General features: G+C 40.2%; 1 protein-coding gene across 1 annotated transcript in view; it reads left to right on the plus strand.

The window, feature by feature from the left end:
- Positions 1-16,686, plus strand: part of LOC137272757 (cholecystokinin receptor type A-like) — a 75,664-nt gene extending 58,978 nt beyond the window's left edge. Inside the window, exons 3-4 of the mRNA XM_067805145.1 lie at positions 13,859-14,242; positions 14,811-16,686. Coding sequence (XP_067661246.1) covers positions 13,859-14,242; positions 14,811-15,352 — 926 coding nt within the window. The 3' untranslated portion in view covers positions 15,353-16,686. The remainder of the gene's footprint in view (positions 1-13,858; positions 14,243-14,810) is intronic.
- The last annotated feature ends 2,961 nt before the right edge of the window (positions 16,687-19,647 follow it).

Genomic DNA, 19,647 nt, shown 5'->3' on the forward strand with positions numbered 1-19,647 from the left:
AATGTGCTTCACCTACGTGGGCAGTTGAACCTGGGTCTTTAACTTTAACCAGTACACAATATCTGCGCATCCAAACTTTGGGGTTGACACATATACTGACACGCAAAAATATGTACTAGTATACAAGGAAAATAGAAGTCCAAAGACTCACCATAAATTAGAATCATGATGCCACAGTCTTACATGGTTTCTCTGGGGCATATGAAATGGCAGCGAGTAAGTGAGTAACGCTTTATCTTACACTGTGCAACCCAATCAAGTTTGTATATTGTTGTAGTGAAAACTAGCTAAATATCAATAAACAGCATTTTCACACATGTATTTTACAATACATGCTTTTTTTCCAAGTGAAGGTCACGTACCTAAATGCTTCGAGGAACCCAAAGTTCGACACAACGGGAAAATAATCAGTATGGAAGGAATACTCAAGAGGTATCCATTTTCATCGAGACAAGCGAACATCAAAGTCCACCACATTTCGGTTTGCAAAGCCCATAACGTTACGGAATGTGTGCTGGAAGCGCTACATTTTATTACCCCTGTCAGTGGATCAGCGTGCACTCGATTTTTCATTATCAGCTCTGTGAGTAACAGTGAATGTTCCTCAGGCTGAGTTTGAATAAGCTGAAGTTTGGTAAAGGTAAAAGCAGAACAAATGAAAGGCGACACTTTACGAAGGATTCTTCCACGTATTAAGTGTTACTGAGACAAAAGAAATATGTAATACTTTAACGGTACATTGCACACAGATAGTGTTTATTGGACACAAGATGTCTTCAGCACCCTTCCTAATGGCAAAGCTGACTAAACCGATGATTCATGCGACCTCATGTAACCGGTCCCCATGGATCTATTGTCCAAACTAGCCCTGAATATCATATAGTAAATGGCGTGTAAATCTGGAAACTATTAACCTCAGCGAAAACCAGCAAGGTCTTCCTAAAGATACAGATCATCTGCCCAATTAGTAATGTCATGGGGTGCTGTTGTAGCCATATTTACATCTCGTGTGATCGGCATCTGAACGGCAATTACACTTCTTCGTGACAAAAGTAGTCCCAAACGTATTTATTACCCCACCTAAGGCGACGATATGTGGCGTGAAGCTAAATGAACAATTCCATTCAAGCCCTAGGGGGGACCAAAATGTGCATTGATTGCCACAAATATCCGTTTGGACCTATGATAAAGATGGCGATTCGACATATTTGTCTAAACGGAAGTCAGAAGTCTGGGTGTTCTATGATGAAGGAAGGAAGCTGAACAGCTGAACTTCTAGTCAAGAGCTGAAGAAGAAGAAGAAGAATAATAATAATAAGAAGAAGAAGAACAACAACAACATATGGGTATTGACTGAGAATAGGTTTTGTGTTTTAGCATCTACCATAAACAGGAATTGAAAAAGAAAGAAAACATTCTCATAAAAAGCGGGAATACATGTACTCTTTTGTCTATGATCTGCAGCCGACTAGTGTCTTTGTCTTTAATTCCATACTTTATTTCATACCTTAGCATACTTTATTGCTACCATAGGTGCTGTTAATGAAGTGAAAACGCCAGGATAGTCTGAGCTATTTTCTTAATCTGCTACGTAGTCTTTCACGCTGCCTCTGGGCGATCAGTAATCATAATATTATTGAAATGAGCCTTGTCATTACCGGCACGTTCACATACTTCCTCCTGAATCCTCCATATTGACATGATCAAGAAGTTCTTCCAGACTTGCTTTTCGGCATTAATCTCTCACCTTTTGGCAACCTGTTTATCACTCAATATCGAAACGACGGTTCATTTGTGAGATGACAATAACTCGAGTCATTCAACGAGGCACATTTACGATATTTATCACATATATTGAAAAGCCATCGCGATAAACATTTATCTTCAAACTATCAACTGTCACACAACGGCTGATCCTTTGTAAGAAGACAAATGGTCCCCAGAAAAGCCCATATAGAATCAATGATTGCAGTATTTGCATGTTATGTCTTCCGCTTTTTATCAATAATTTTATTTCTGTGGTTACCTGTTATGTTGCATTGTTTGCCCCTGTTGTAATTGTAAGGAAGAATTAATCTTAAGGGGATCGATCTCATTTGTCTCTATTTATAGTAACCATGTGAATCGCTGACCACTGCGACAACATCTTGACAAGTAGCAGAGGATCCAGTCAAGACGTATCGCTCTTGCATTACAAGTGACATATTGGGTTAATCCTGCTGTATCTATATTTCGGTGGCGTTCAATTGTACCACTGCCACTGCAACGGTGAGGAGTTAAGCATTCCCACATAGGATATGTATGATAAGTGTAACCTGTCTGTCAGTGCAGTACTCAGGACAATTCTCCCTATCGAGTTACCAATAAGAAAAATTACCTTAACCCCCAAACGCATATCCTGTGTTTTTGAAGCCAACATAGGTGTTTTCATGTACACAAAGACGTTAAAATTAGAGGCATGTTAATTTCGGTTCATGTATTCCTCTAAAAGACCAAAAGCTATAATTCTCCAAATTTATTGGCAGTAGACGTAATTCTCTATCTAGTAAAGGGAGACGTGGACACAATGAAACATTTTTACACTACAGAACGAAAGACCAAACGGTGATCTCTGGTGATGTTTCTGAACATGTTGGATCTGGATGACATAGCTTCACACACAGAATGGGGACTGAAGCCTACATAGATAAAGACTATGACACACACAATATTAATACATGCCCCGCACACACATATCCGCTACAAACAATCCACACCTAACACACACACACACAGAGAGAGAGAGAGAGAGAGAGAGAGAGAGCGAGAGAGAGAGAGAGAGTGCACATACATCCACACATGTACATGTATGGACAAGTGCCCCCCATCAAAACGAAAAGTGACTCCCCCGAAAAGTGTTGAGGTGTGAGTTGCCTCCACCAAACGAAAAACCTACTGTGACAGTGCCAAAAGATTTCTACGTGTTGTTTCAGTATATAACTGTATGGACATTTCGGAAGTTTAGAGCCATCTCCTACAACCTTTCTTTTTAACTGAAGTGAAGTGAAGTGATCTATGAACTTTCTGAATGTAAACTTGAAATGGCTAGCCTACAGTATGCTGATGGTATATAGGCTCTCACCAATCATTAAATATCGGCAGAATAGGTTGAAATCATTCTGGATTTAAATATGAAAACTATAAATTACACATCAACATAAGAATTAAACATCATGTTAGATGCCCTTTGGACACAACCTTTCGTTCAGGATACTCCATTATTAAGTTGCAAAGCGCATGTGCATGACACTGTGTAAAGAATACTAGAATTTTCTACTTCCTGAAATATGGCCTGATTGGGTTTTTGAGGCCCATGGTGTAAAGAATAGGATGCGAAAGGGTATACGTTTTAGAGTTCATAAGTAATGCAGAGACTACATTGGAATGATGATCAAACAACGTCTGAGCAAAAGTGATATGACGCGGAAATCCCGATAAAAGTAAACTTTTAAAGGTTTACATTCTACACATTCAACGTTGTGGTTATATGAAACATTACCACTTATGTTAACTCTCTGGGTATGAAAATGACTTTACAAAAGTCCATGGATCTGGCATTTAGTTCTTGTTTAATACAGCTGAGTAGTAAACCCGCGTGTTCCCACCCAAAAAATCTGATTATTCAGCTTAAATCCTACCTTATTTTCATGCAATTTGCATATACGAACTGTAGGAGTATTGTTGTATTCAAATATTTCAATAATATTTTGAATGACAATTTCATTAATATTTTCATTCCTTTTGAACTTAATAATATGACAGATTCATAATTTGTTTAATTCCTGATATTTTCATTGTGAATGTCTTGTGTGGGCTGCATGGTCGACACCATTGTTAAAAAGGACACTAAACCTTTACTATTATAATTATAAATGTAAGATAAAATAGGGCAAAGTAGACCCGATTATTTCATGAACATGTGGTTCAAAATTACTTGTGATGATACTGTATACATGGTGATATAGTGTACACTGACCTCACGTTGATACTCGCCACAAACACCAGTAAAGGCACGTCAATTATGTGCTTGTAAATGTAAACAAGAGCACATCTATCTTGTACATGGCATCTAGTATCACTTTCTTAGCTGATACGTAAACATTTGGAATCACTGCCGAGTCTTCACTTCAGTCAATAACATAGTATAGTACAGATAAGGCAAAAGACCTGATATTGAACATGTATTGCAGTACCTGATCACGGAAAGTCTTTGTGCGACTGGTTTATTGTAAGATCAACTGATGTTTAATCAGTTTTTCCTCAGGTGTAAAAGGAACCACGGCAATGCGTTACATTCATCAGGAAAGAAGGATGATATTGTCCCGACTTTGTTATTCACGAACCTGCAAACAGTGATAATTTTCTCATGCGACATTTTAAAACAAGTTAATGTGATCCAGCCATGCTATTTGCGAAATAGGCACGGATTATCTAAAGGAAAAGGTAATGAATATTCTTTTTCATTTCCGGAAAGTAAAGAATTGCCCCAAGGAGCATTCAGACTCAGAAAACATGTGATGGGTGCGATCACATTACTCTGATGCCAAGTAGTGGAGACTTAATATTGGGAGGAACCTCATTTCCAGAGGGAGAATGACTATGACAGGTTAAGCCCTAAAGTTACATGTCCGTGTAATTTCATTACATTGAAGAGTTCTGTTTCAGTGACCTAGTAACTCTTGGTCTCCTTTATTCAGGTCGAGAGCACCAGTGTGGCACATAATCAATCATAGCTCCTCGCATGTGATGTGGTTAACTTGTGATGTTAACTGACATTGGGAGCAATTGACTTGCCCGGCTGTCGTAGTCAGAACAGACACAGCGTTTGGGGTTAAGTCAAATGAGATTATTGGAGAAAGAAATCTTTGATGTGACAAATCCAAATGTGAGAGTTGGTGAAAGCGTAGGTGATATCTGATTCGGTTGAATTAACCTAGTTTGATAAATATTTGTCAGCGCCGAATACCCAATAAGGCATCAACTACTCTTAAAATGGAGTCGTTTGTACTGATGGACCTATATTTAGGGAGAATTTGATCTTTGAAATATATGTACTGCTCAAAGAAAACACTTCATGACTACTACCCGCGCACGTACGAAAGCATACACACACGCACGTGTTCGCATGTCCGTACGTAACACTGACAACTGTGCCATCATAGGCCTACACTATCAGTCAGCAGTAAAGCAAATATTCCCAGGATCTCTATGGAGCTTTGTACACAATCAGGTCAATTACCTCTCTCATTACCCTCACATTTGAGACGCGGTTCAGTTATTCAAACGATCTGTCAAACAGTCTATCAATTATTAGTCAATGCTAATTGCTCATGTCTATATGATCAAGAATTCATGTGTCAAATAATATACATTTAAAACAGGCAAAGCTGCGTTATTTTTATGTTCTAAGGTTTCCTCCTTGAGTCGATCCCGCATCGCAGATTGTGAGGCAGGGCCTTGAGTCTATCTAGTTCCACAATCAGAATAATATACTGCAGCTAACGCAGATTAAACCTGTTAGACTAAATATTCGTTTTAAATACTTTATCCATTTACATATGTTTTGTATCTGAGAATGGTTCTTGCAACAGCCAGAATAAATTATTTCACTTATTGTTATATAAATATATCCTTACAACGACTGATAAAATACTCTATTGCAGGCCTAGTGGTGGTCTGACGTATAGTAATAAGGTGAAAATTAGTGTCCATAGTTACGCGTACACTCTCTTTAACATAATTTCCACGGTTTTTTGCAACCAGACCAAGTACTTCTGATAGCACAATTAGATACATGTTTAGGTACATGTCTTAAATTTTCCAAGGGGACCTCTTGAACACGTGGCGTTGTACTGTACGATGAGACATTAATGCATTTTTTAAAGAAATGTGCACTGTTGCGCACTCCATGCAGGTAAGGAGTGCCTCGATTGGAAACAGAAAAGGAGCATTGAGTGTTACCTGTTAACGTGGAGAAAGGGCATAGGGAAGGGCCACACGGAGGTTTACATGGGGCATAACGAGGGGTCACATGGAGGCTTACAGGAGGGGCACGGCGAAGGGTCACACGCAGGCTTACATGGAGGCATAACGAGGGGTCACATGGAGGCTTACAGGAGGGGCACAACAAATGGTTACACGCAGGCTTACATGGAGGCATAACGAGGGGTCACATGGAGGCTTACAGGAGGGGCACAACAAATGGTCACATGGAGGTTTACATGGAGGCAAAACGAGGGGTCACATGGAGTCTGACGGGAGGGGCACAATAAATGGTCACACGCAGGCTTACATGAGAATATAACGCGGGGACACGCGGATACTTACAAGAAGGCACACCGAAGGGTCACATGAAAGCTTAAAAGAAGAGCACAACGAAGGGGCATATGGAGGCCTTCAGGATGAGGATAACGAGGCTCATGGGTGGGCAGAAAGAGGTTACATGGGGGGATCACATGGGAACGTAGGAAGGGGAATTCACATAACAGACAATCAAGGGGGATCACATGTCAAGTTTGAAGAAACACTAAGTGAGGTCACGCATGGTGTAAGAGATTGGGCATCAAGAAAGATCACACATGATCTTTGAAGAGTGGCAGCAAGAGAGACTGCATGTGGGCCCCGTTGGGCAGCAAGAGTTTCACTCGTTTTGAATTTTCTTCCTTATGTCACTTTGGAAAAACTACAATTTGAATCAACATAAAGCGTTATTACAGTTCAACGTATGCGTGTATGTTTTTTTGTCTCTGCACGTGGCTGTACAGGAGGCCCTTTTGACGTAAAACGCCGCAATTCATGAAGAGAAACATGTCACAAAGCATCGACCGTGGGGTTCAAATCTTGGACTCGCCGTAATTGTTTTGTCATGTCGTACACTATATACCATTGCCGTAGCCGTCCTCGCAAGTTACCCAAAAGTGGTAACCAAGGATCCTACACACCAAGTATCATCATTTTCATGGTTCTGGGATTCGAACTACCTGTATCAGATCCTATCGCAACTAAACAACGCTTCTTGGAGAAATGTGTATCACTAACTTTTGACTATTATATATTTCAGACGTATTAGGTCCTGTGAAAGTACACGTAATGTGATAGTCGTTTTAATAACATTAACGAGTTAGTGAAGTCTGTGATGAAATGCCCTGTCCAGTTTTCAAGAGAAACCTAAATTGACTTAATCCAGTGACATTTACACAGATGGTATTACCAGAAAGTGTCGCGGACGCTGCTGACTTTATTCCTACATTGCTAATTACAAGGACACAAATGGCTGTCTGGGCTGTCGAAATGATATTTGAGTTTAACGCCCTGAATGCTTCACGAACAGTGTCTGAGTGTAATTTCAATGTTAAAGTCCATTTACGAGCCGGGTACACGCCATTAAACTCAATTTACCGACTCATTCAATTACAAGCGCAACTTCATGTCATTCTCCTGGTTAAGGAAAAAGTTCCTCCAAGAAGGCAAAAAAGTATTTTAATTTAGATTCATTCTCATGTTGTATTGGGTGGTGGGGTCGCCGAGTGGTTACAACGTTCGCTCTTCACGCGGAAGGTCTGAGTTCGAGATGGTTATAATGGTGAAGGTGAGGTGAGGTGAGGTGAGGTGAGTTTACTTTTACGCCGCACTCAGCAATATTCCAACCGTATGGCGGCTGTCTGTAAATAATCGAGCCTGGACCAGACAATCCAGTGACCAACAACATAAGCATCTACATGCGCGATTGGGAACCGATGGCATGTGTCAACCAAGTCAGCGAGCCTGAAGGCCTATTGCTGAAGGTCTATTCTACCCCGGGACCTTCAGGGGTCCTATAATGGTGAAGCCCATTTCTGGTGTCCCCCGCCGTGACATTGATGGAATATTACACTATGCGACGTGAAACGACGTGAAACGTCGCATAGCATTCATGTTAAACGTCAACACCAGAGAACAACCAGTATCAGTTTTCAGACAAAAGGGCTGCCACTGTGCCAATGATGTAAAACAATATTTACGAAAGGGCTAGGCTACAGGGTTGACCAATAGTATGTTGGGTGTGACGTTGTAACACTTAAACCACTTAACTACATCTGTCCCTTAACAGGACACAATTGCCAATTGTCTTCCCATTTCACGATTGTCGGAACGACTGCAGTTTCTACACATTCAGCTATACTTATCTCATGATACTGTTTAGTAAAGTTGCCCCTTTATATCGAACTTATATTGACTCGAAAAGGACCAGGAGTAATATTTGTAACATTTGTCAGCACCAGAACCCCTTCTTGATTAACGAAAGTGATAAACGGCCATAGCTGCACCACTTCAGGCTTTCCTTCCCCATTTAAACAGACTCACCCTGACTTGACTGGATTCTTTTATGGCTCTATAGTTATGTATTTCTGAGTTGGATACATGGTATGCATTCATTATACACGGCTATGAATTCGATCCGTCAATGTTCAATGAGGCCGCCAAAGCTAATTTTCATCTTGCCGACTAGTTGTAATGTTTTTCCAATCTCATCCACAGTGCTGTAAGTAATGAACGATAAGATTACAACCTGTCTCTATTATCCACTGAAAATACAACGAAGAAAATTACATGGATGTATCAATGAACACAAGTGACGTGATGACTTCGTTATTGTAACTCGGTTATCTCAATACATCAGTGAAAGTAATTAGTCTGTAAAAATCAACTCGTATTCATCAGTTAGTATGTATCAAATTGTAGAATCTGGACTCGTAGAATTGCGTTCATGTTGACTCACCAATGAAGAACCGGGGTAGAATTGTTCTTCAGCAATCCATGCTTGTTGTAAGAGGCGAGTAAGGGGATCGGGTGGTCAGGCTCGCTGACTTGGTTGACATATATCATCGTATCCCAGTCGCTTAGATCACTGGATTGTCTAGTCTCGATGATTTACAGACCGATGTCGTATGACTGGAATATTGGTGAGTGAGACGTGAAACACCAAACCAACCAAAATCACATATTGTTTTCTCAGTAAAATTCAGATCCAACTCAGAGGTCACTTCTGGATGTAGGTTCGCGTGAGGTTCTTGTGTGGAATGGTAGCGTACCCTGTTGAAAAACAAACTGCTTTGATATGGAGACTGAAAAGAAAGACCCATAACGATTATATAAACATGATTAAATTAATTTATTGTCATGGACAAAATGTATTATTTACGTAAGAGCGTCAACACAGCTATCTTTGACAGTAAATATATGTTTGAGTGTTGGTGTGAATAGGTGTTTGAGTGTATGTGTAAATAGGAGTTTGACTGTAGGTGCAAATAGGTGTTTGAGTGTTTGTTGTTATCAGATGTTTGAATGTTTGTGTAAACATGTGTTTGAGTGCAGGTGTGACTATATGCTTGAGTGTTGATGTAAATAGATGTTTGAGTGTAGGTGTAAATAGGTCTTTGGGTATAGGTGAAAATAGGTTTTTGTAAGTGTAAGTAGGTGTTTGAGTGAAATTTTAAATAGGTGTTTGACTGTTGATGTAAATAGGTGTTTGACTGTAGGTGCAAACGTGTTTGACTGTTGTAAAACACACGTTTGAATGTAGGTGTAAATAGGTGTTTGAGAGTAGGTGCAATTATGCGTTTGAGTGTTGGTGTAAACAGGTGTTTGAGTGTTTGTGCAAACAGGTTTTTGAGTGTAGGCATAAATAGGTGTTTGTAGGGGTAAATAGGTGTTTGAGTATAGGTGCAAATAGGTGTTTGCCTGTAAGTGTAAAGGAGTGCTTGACTGTAGGTGTAAACAGGTGTTTGACTGTAGGTATAACAGGTGTTTGTTGGTATTAACAAGTGTTTGACTGTAGGTGCAAATAGGTGTTCGACTGTAGGTGTAAATATTTGTTGACTATGGGTGTAAATAGGTGTTTGGGTGTAGGTGTAGATAGGTGTTAGAGTACATGCAAATAGATGCCTGACTATATGTATTAATAGCGAAGTGTCGTGACTTTACTTGTAAATGTGTGTTCGACTTTGAAGGTAAATAATGTGACATATTCTCAACGTCAAGATGACTATATTGTTTCGATATGATTGGAATTTATGAAACACAAATATCCCCTTTGGGTAACTAGGGAGACTCTCGTTACGTGCTGAGGGGCCATAAAAATACCCATCAGATCTAGTGTCTGAGTTCTACGTCCTGGTGTGTCTACGGGTTTGAGGCCGTAAACTACAAGAAGTGTACCTAGTGTGTTAGTGCTGTTGCAAGTGCCACTTATACCACCATCTCATTAAGGCTGTTTACATTCTGTACTGATATGATGCTGTCGTCCTCAGCTGGATCCTGGTACGTGCCGCATCCTTCATCACTTAACTTGAGCGTACAGACATTCTATCCGTTACAAGGGACATTTGAAGCACCAGAGAAACCATCAAGGACATGACTGTAGCCATTTAGGTTTTGTCAATGGTCTGTGTAATGATGAACACAATAACATTGATAACCATGATGACAATAGATGGAATCGCAACATTAGTGGATCAGTGGATCTCCAATTTCATCCTCAAGTCCGTGGGGAATATACAAACCAGGAGATCTATGAGGTGTGTCCAAGTGGACATAGAATTTATATGGTTTTAATCTCATTAATGCCATTTGCATTACTATTGCCTGGGTTCATCAAATGCACCTTGTGCAAACACACAAACATGTACATAAATAATCATATTTTTATATACCGAGTTTTCTGGAGGCGAAGCGCGAGCCATGAAACAAAGTTAACAGCAGTAACAATATGGTTTTCCATTAAAGTGTCAGGTTTTCATGTTCCTTCAGCTTCTAAAATGCCATAGAAGATGAATTCACCAACATCTGTAGCCTTAAATATGTTACCGCCTGCTCAATTTTGAAATTAACCTGATCTTAGATGAAGATACAAATATAATGGCGAAACAGTTACTTCATAAGAATCTGATTAGGGAATTCAATGTAATAAATACAAGCAAGCACGATGTTTCCACACCCTCAAGGAACACCTATTGTACACTGTACGATCCCATATGTGTCAATCAAATAATTGACTTCACATTCGTTTATAGCAGGCGTCCCTGGATTGTTAGGATGCGCTCACCTTTTCATTAACACAAGTATTACTATTTTAAGGTGACATATTGCCACGGTGGTGATAAAGTCGGAATTGTACGAATCTGCTTTCCGCAAAGATTCCTTAAGGATTTTGAAATGGTATTATTTTTTTATTAGGAATCATTTTGAGCGTGATGATACCAGGTGCTGGTGCATGGTCCCAACGAGGCATTCGTTCATAAAACCATGCAACGACAAGTCAAATCAAGGCATGCCTACAGAGCGCTAAGAGAAATCCAAGGCGATATAATTGTGCGTGTCCTGTCCCGATAGTACACTACGAATCAGCCTGAGTGAGTGAGTGAATTTAGCTTTACGATTCACTTAGCAATATTTCAGCCATGTGGTGGTGGTCAGTACATAACCGAGTCTTGTTCAGAGAATCCAGTGATCAACTCCATAAGCATCAATCTACGCATTTGAGATACGATGACATGATACATTGTGTCAACGAATTCAGCGAGCCTGACCACCCGATCCGGGGCCCGTTAATCACATCTTACGACTCTTAAGATCAATTCTAACCCGGATCATCACGGGTCAGCGTGTAAAATGTTTGGTATGCTGAAAGATATTTTTTATCATCAAATAAGATTCGGGGATATGACTTAACGACATAGAAATTGGCATGACCATGAACAATACTGAGCAGCACCAGCCAGCTGATCTTAATGCGAATGCATGTTAATGTGAATCAAAACAGCGGAATAGAGCCTTTAACCAGCCTTATATGTTTCACATATACATGAAGATTCAGAATGACAAACACTATCGCAAGGTCGTATGACAAGTGGGATGACGTCAGCGTACCAGCTCCCTTGATCTGTAGGACCTATTCTAACCTCTCCAGCTTGGGTTCCTACCTTATCACAACTTGTTGGGTACAGTCAAATATTCTCTTTCTCAAAGACCTTTTGTCAAAGTGTTTCATCAGGACAAGCATTCTGCCAGTATTCAGGGCCATTGTGTGGGTCCCAATACACTTGAAGGTCGACATGTGGAGGAAGTTAGCGATGCATCTGGGAACAAGGTCTGTGGTAACCCCTGTTTTTCTGGTCTCGTGTTTGTTTAAATGAATAACTGGCTCATCTTTGCATCTGTGTGTAATGGATGCCACTCGTGGAATTATCTGGTATTATCAGCGATTGGAATTACCTACTATCATCAGCGATTGGAATTATCTGGTATTATCAGCGATTGAGAGCGATTCATAAACACATATTCATGATACATAGATATATATTTGAGTGAGTGAGTGAGTTTTACGTCACATCGGCAATATCTCAGCATATCGTGACGAGAAAATTTAAATGAAATATATGCATATGGTAAAATCTGTCGATGAAGGACAGTAAAACAACTAGAATATCACAATTACAATTAAAACTAGCATGGAAAGTTACAACTAATATCACTATTTAGACAATACAACATAAAAACAGACTATAGATCGCCAACAACAGAAGGTAGATCAATATATTTGAGATTAAACACTTTACGATGAATACATAAAAATCACTTAGGCTGATTCATCAATGTATTCATGATAGTATACATGTATCGATAAGGTCAAGTCTTGTTAATCCGTTGCACAGCAAACTGCCGGGTTAACAAGGATGTCGGAGTAACGAATTCAGAGTAAAGATCACGTATACCATGTCAAAACGGGACAAGCATGATTCATGTGTAAGTGTGTTTTATAGTTGGGAATCAACCACCTAATCATATTCGATTATCGAATTTAGATAATACATGTTACAAAAAAAAGATACGATGTATTTGAGAGGGAGTCATAATCAAATATCTGTGGAACTGTACATGATTATGAAATGATTTTTGTGGATAAAAATATTTCTGTGATGTTTATGTGCAGAGCAGGCTGACAGTACCTGGTGATAATGACATGTAGAACATGGAAAACTATGGTTTGGTCGGTTTGTTGTTTATAGCCGAACTCAGCAACATCGCAGCTATATAGCAGCTGCAAAGCTGTGATTGCGTTTAGCAATGTAAGATATTACGTACCGGCTCTTGTAAAAAGAATGCGCTCATGTTATTGATTATCTTAACTGTCCCTGGTTCGGTCATTCAGTGGCCGCCATGATGAAGTAGTTCCACTGAACGATAACTCGTCATCCCGCAATCACTCTTTGTGTTATTCCACCATTTGCCTAATAGTATGTTTAATGACAATTATTCACAAAGAGTGTTGCAATGTGCACGTAAACATTGCGGTTCTTTATCATAACTAAGAACAAACAAAGTGCAACACGGAAGAAATCATTACAACTGGCAAACGTATCTTGATGACCATTGTGTACTTTATGTCCAAACAATTGCTATAATGGTACTTGTCAACCTTGTAATAATCAACAATTGCAACGATGATATGTCCATAATGTTTAAGAAGTGTACAATGTTCGTTGTAACACCGTAGGAGCATGCGTCCGTGTGTGTGTGTGTGCGTGCGTGCGTGTGTGGCCACCGAGAGTACCATGCCGCAGTTCATAAATAACATCCCACTCAGAAATATATTAATATTCCGAGCCGACTAGTCCGTGTTTTACCCTCTTAAACCCAAGTGCCACGCACGTTAACAAGTGCCATATGTTAACGTCTTTCAGTATGACGCCGTTAAGGAGCGTACCACCGGCCTTCCGCTCTCCAGGGCTGAATAGATATAAGTATACCATTATTCTTATACACATTTACTTCTTTGCAGCGGTGTCAGTCGGTGTGAGCTGCTTCACCCTGGTGGCGATCTCCCTAGAACGCTTCTACGCAATTTGTCAGCCATTACGTTCCCGACGTTGGCAAACGCTCTCCCATTCCTACAAGGTCATATGCGGGATCTGGATAGTTGCCTTTACTCTAATGGTCCCCATTGCCTGCTACAACAAAGTTACCCCCCTTGTCAGCGGAAGTCTCGCATGTCGGGAGATATGGGATAACGCCCTGGCGGAGAAGTTGTACACGGGGCTGCTGGACGTTGTATTGTTGCTGATGCCGCTTATCATAATGGCGACTTCCTATGGTAGAGTTGCCCACGAGCTAAGCAAGGATTTGAACGCCCAGGGTCCACCAACACCCGTTTCGGGTAAACCAGGTCAGTGAGTCTTTCATTTGACTGTTTAGAGCGAGTGAGTTCGATTGGACGCCATTCAATGCCGGAAGGACCCATGTTGTAGATGTTTACAACTATGCAGTACTGCGTGGAACTAAGAACTAACGTTCATATTGAGTACGAATCTAGGTTTCAAAACTACCTTCAGCGGATCCGGTTAATGCCTTGGCCACATACACTTAAGTTTTCTAAAGTCGCTGTCGTGGCTTCTAAGGTTTTCACCGATATTAGAGTGTGCGAGACTTTCTCAATTTTCCAGCCCTCCCGGGCATGGTTAACACATCTTTCAAGGAAAACTGGATATGTGACCAAGGCATAAGCGGAACACGTGTGCAAGAAATGTAACTGAAAGTACATACACAACTCAAAAAAGTAGGATCACATTATTCTATCTTTATAGCTTCCATATCACAACGTAAAAGAATAATTTGGTACGTAACTTTTTTTCAAATTCACACATAAACCAGATCAAAATCAAAATTTGCAAATGTAAGATACAACGTTTTTGTGTGTGCACACATTCTCATGACAATGGACCTTGCCATTTCAGAGGCTGAATCTCTAGAACCGGTTCGATACGTAGTAAAGGATCCTCATTCCACAACATCCAGCGGACCATCCCCGATCGTCCTTCGCCGCAGCGAACCACGAGGCCCAGGGGAGATAAGTCACCCGCTTCTGATCCAGACCAACTTACGGCAAGCGAATTACCACAAGATTCTGATGAACAAGAAAAGAGTGATGAAGATGTTGTGCGTTGTGGTATTGGAGTACTTTATCTGCTGGACACCATTGTTCCTCGTCAACACCTGGACAGTCATGGATTATCTGAGTGCAAGACGCAGCGTCAGTCTGACTGTCAAATCCACTATTTTCCTGTTGGCGTATCTGTCGTCTTGTATTCATCCGATCACATACTGTTTCATGAACAAGCGTTTCCGTCAGGGATTCGTAGCCGTGTTTAGTTGTTGTGGATCTAAAGACGTTGTCCGGCTACTGAGCGAGACGTCGAACGGTAAGCACAATTCCAAGCGTCTGGCTCATGTTACCGACACAACAAGCTTAAAGTTCTCCTGGCGGAGACAGGTGTAGAGTGCTTTGGATGGGCTTGGAGGAAGGAAATACGTGTAATACGTGCATTTGTTGTTGTAATAAATGTTTGTACTTAAGATAAAGGTGGAATATGTGTGGTGTTTGCTTCTGAATGTTCGCGGTGACGGAATTCAATTTTACGCCGCACCTAGCAGTATTCCAGCTATATGGCGACGGTGTGTAAATGACGGAGTCTGGACGACAAGCATGGGTTACTGAGGATCAGTTCTAACCCGGATCTTCACGGGTGTCTACCAAGGTAACTCGTTTCCAGGTGTGTTAGCAATGTCTGTTGGATATGCAACAACAACTGTTAAGAATCCAAAAAATGTGTTTTGAATGTGTGGATCATACACACACCAGTTCTGGACGCAACTTTTTAGATCAACAACATACGTAAGAAGTTATTTTTCTTTATTCCACTTTGACGTATCGTCAAATCAGCCTGTACATGATGTAGTGTATAGTCCCTATCATGTTTCCTTAGTCACGTATTGGCAAATATAGATTGCATCACGTTTCTTAGATGACTTAAACAGTCCAGACATCTTATAAAACTTGGCATCCTTGATCATGTTATCTGACAGGTAATGAATCCCGTAGTTTTACTTCAGAATAATATGATGGTCATGGGTCGTCAAAATGTGATCAAACAACTTATACTTTTTACGACCGTTTGTTTTGACAAAAATAATAAGTACTGAAGATGTCGCATTTTGCCACTGTATTTTGAAGAATTCCCGATTATAGATTACGACTATTGAAAACAACTATGATTATTTGTGGACTTATTGCAAAATCATTTGATCATCATAAAATATGAAGAGTACACTGGACGTAAGTAAAACAGCAGCAGGCTAAACTGCACTAACCTTTAACACGAATACAACTGATCGCAATACATTTTATAGTGAACACCAAGAGAATAAATCGAAATGCGTTACACAGCAAGACAACATAACACACGAGAAAATAAACTGCAAAACATTGAACGGCGAGTCACAACGTCGATAAAGTGATATACCCTTATTATGTCTGACCCGTGAAGATCCGGGTTAGAACTGATCTTCAGTGACCCATGCTTGTTTTAAAAGGCGACTAACGGGATCGGGAGCTCAGGCTCGCCAACATTGTTCGCACAAGTCATCGTATGCCAGTTGCGTAGGTCGAGACTCATGCTGTTGATCAATGTTACTATCTGGTTCAGACTTAATTATCGTCGCCATATAGCTGTAATATTGCTTGATGCCACATTAAACTACAAGCAAACAAATCATCACACAAACAAGAATTATTACGTGTTAACATTTGCGGAATAAATATGGCTATATCAATACAGAGTTCCTTTATGTTGTTCTTATGACTGGGACAAAAATATTGTTTCAGGTTTCAAAACTGTTTGAGGCTGTGCCTCAAGCCACAGGGAAGTCTTCAACAGGACGACTAATTTTGAAAAAAAACATCTGCGGGGTAAAAGGTTTTGGTGTACAGTCTGTTTAGTGGACAGTTTAACGGTTTTCAAACTGAACCAAAAAGTTCCATTCGATGTTAAAATTGAAACAATCCACATAGTTATAACTGTATTCTAATATGTTCTAAGTTCACGAAGCAATACAACGAGCAGAAGAACAGAAGAACAAAGTTGGTTTTCGATGATTTCCAGTGGTCAGATTTTAATATGCTGAACAGCAAAAGAAACGCAAGTTTCGAAAAAAAAAATGAAATGTAATAAAAGTAAGCGTTTATGTCTTCTATTTAAAAAACTTAACGAAGACAGTTGCGTTTCTTCTGCTGCCCAGTATACGTGCCCTCATCACCCTAACTTGCTTTTCGTGTCCATTTGAATATGATTGGGCGAATTATCGAAAGAAATTATTCTCTGAACGGAGATTTCATAATTACATCTTACTTATACATTTGAGAAGATTTGAGAAATATGACCACAATGAGAATACTTCACAAACATCTTTTCGCGGATATATATCATTCCCAGGGGCTGGCTTGATGTGTTCGCGTAATGACAGAAAAACATGGACATGTCACTTAACACTGCACTTCATTAATCGTGAAGCTCATTTTATTGCTTCAAGATGTCTTCCTGCCCAGTAACATGAAACGTGACTTACAGAATTGACATAACGCTCAAGAAATCATACTGAATAAGCCTGAATCGTAGTCCAGTTGGAAAAATGAACAAGGAATAATGGAAAGAAAACAAATAATGACTTCATGTTGAAAAATATATTAAAGTTGTGTAGACATGACTTAATAATGAATAAAGTGTTACGGAAAATATTCGCGTAATTGTCGGTTCGTGAGACAGTTATCTGCTAAAATATAAATCCATACTATTTCAAACTTAAAACCTTCAGACTCTGGAAAAAGGTTTCCGAACAACGTACCAGACCAGAGCACAATATGAATGGTCAAGACAGTTCTTCTTATCTCTCTGGTATCGATAAATGGATTGGCTGGTTTGTTGTTTAACGCAGTACTCAACAATATCTCATCTGTATGGTGGAGGTCTGTAAGTAATGTGATTTGGATCAGATATCCAATAATTAACACGGTGATCATGCATCTACGCAACTGGCATACGGTGCCATGTGTCATCAAGTCATTTCCTACTAGATACTGTTAGTTGCTGAAGACCAGTTCCAACCCGGATCTTCACGGGTTAATACATAAAAAACATTTTCAGGCTCATATACATGGTGGGTAGACGTGCACGATTCTTCGAGGCATGCTTATGATGGTCGACTAATATCATTTTGACTTCTAGTGATTTTCATCAGTTGGAGCAGCCCTGAGTTCTTTGAGAGTGGCGGGTGGATTCTGACGTTGATTACATGAATGCCAGTGACGTCTAAGTTGGGGTCAGTGGGGAAAGGCGACGACTCAGTGCTGACTGTCAGTGTTGATGAATTGGCTCACACTCCCTGCATGATGAGCACACGATGAAATGTTGCTTAACACGTTGTACAAATGACACCTTGTACAAACGACACTCCGTGCTGGGAAATGATGTCTATTATTGACCTGTGCCTCCAGATCATGTGGAGCGCAGTTTAGCCAGACACAGTGATGCACCTTCATATCATTTTAGATCCGCCCAGAAAAATATCACGTTGCACGACATTAACTTCAATAACGCTCATAAGTATGTCAAGAATAGACCTCGATTCAGTAAAAACAGAGACTATTAGCCCCATGGCTGACATCTTTGTTCCAATGAGGAGCACAAGTTAACTAGGACACTTAGATGCCGAACACGCAGATATCATCTCAAGGTTCACCTCACCTTACGGTGTGCTCGTACACCGGTTATCTGCAGCAATTGGTCAGTATTTAAGTTTACAACTTTATAATGCCAACTACTGTTACAGCGTCCATAGTATTTAGTTTGACATTTGCAGACAAACAGAGAAACATGCCGACTTTGGGCAACGACATTCTGATGGAACACGGAAATGCCATCTGTGCAGGATTCGCCACATCTTTGCATGTGCTCGTACACCAGTTACCTGCAGAAATTGGTCAGTTTTCAAGTGGCAATTTAAAGTTTTGTAGTGCCGTCGTTTTGTGCAGTTATCTCCCGTGAGAGTCCATAGCGACGAGTGTTTGTATGCATGCTGGTATTGGGTCCGACATTTGCAGATGACAAACAGAGAAACATGCCGACTTAGGGCAACAGCATTCTGGTGTGTGCCAAACTGCTACATGCGTTGGACACGTTGTGTCTAGAGTTATTACTCTTGGGCGTCCATAGCGATACTGATCATCGATGTGATGTGCTTGCTGGTGTTGGGTCCGACATTTGCAGATGACTAACAGGGAAACATGCCGACTTTGGGCAACCACATTCTCATGTTTGCCAAGCTGCTATATGACACGTAAACGATCAGCGTGTTCTAAACGTCTCAACATAAACAATGTATCAAGATATTTTATGGATTTAAGTTTCAATCTTTATTCTTTCCCACACAACGTTTCGTGATCATTACAGATCCCTTCATCAGGTGAAGGGATGCCACTAAAACACACCATTAACCAGTACTCCAACACTCAGGTGTGTCTCAAGAATAAACTTTAGGTAAGAAGATATTATATTGGTGAGGTTACAACTCACCCATTCACTACATTCGCCTCTGATGAAGAGGATGAGTGATATTCATAGGTTATTTATCAAGACAAATGTACTCTCGTCCAAGCTTTAAAACCTATTTACCATTTGAATTAGAGAATATGCTGACAGGTAAAGACATATCGTATCGGGAGCGGTCTGTTTCTGAGCA

This window comes from Haliotis asinina, chromosome 2, assembly GCF_037392515.1.
Source record: "Haliotis asinina isolate JCU_RB_2024 chromosome 2, JCU_Hal_asi_v2, whole genome shotgun sequence".
NCBI classification, from domain to species: domain Eukaryota; kingdom Metazoa; phylum Mollusca; class Gastropoda; order Lepetellida; family Haliotidae; genus Haliotis; species Haliotis asinina.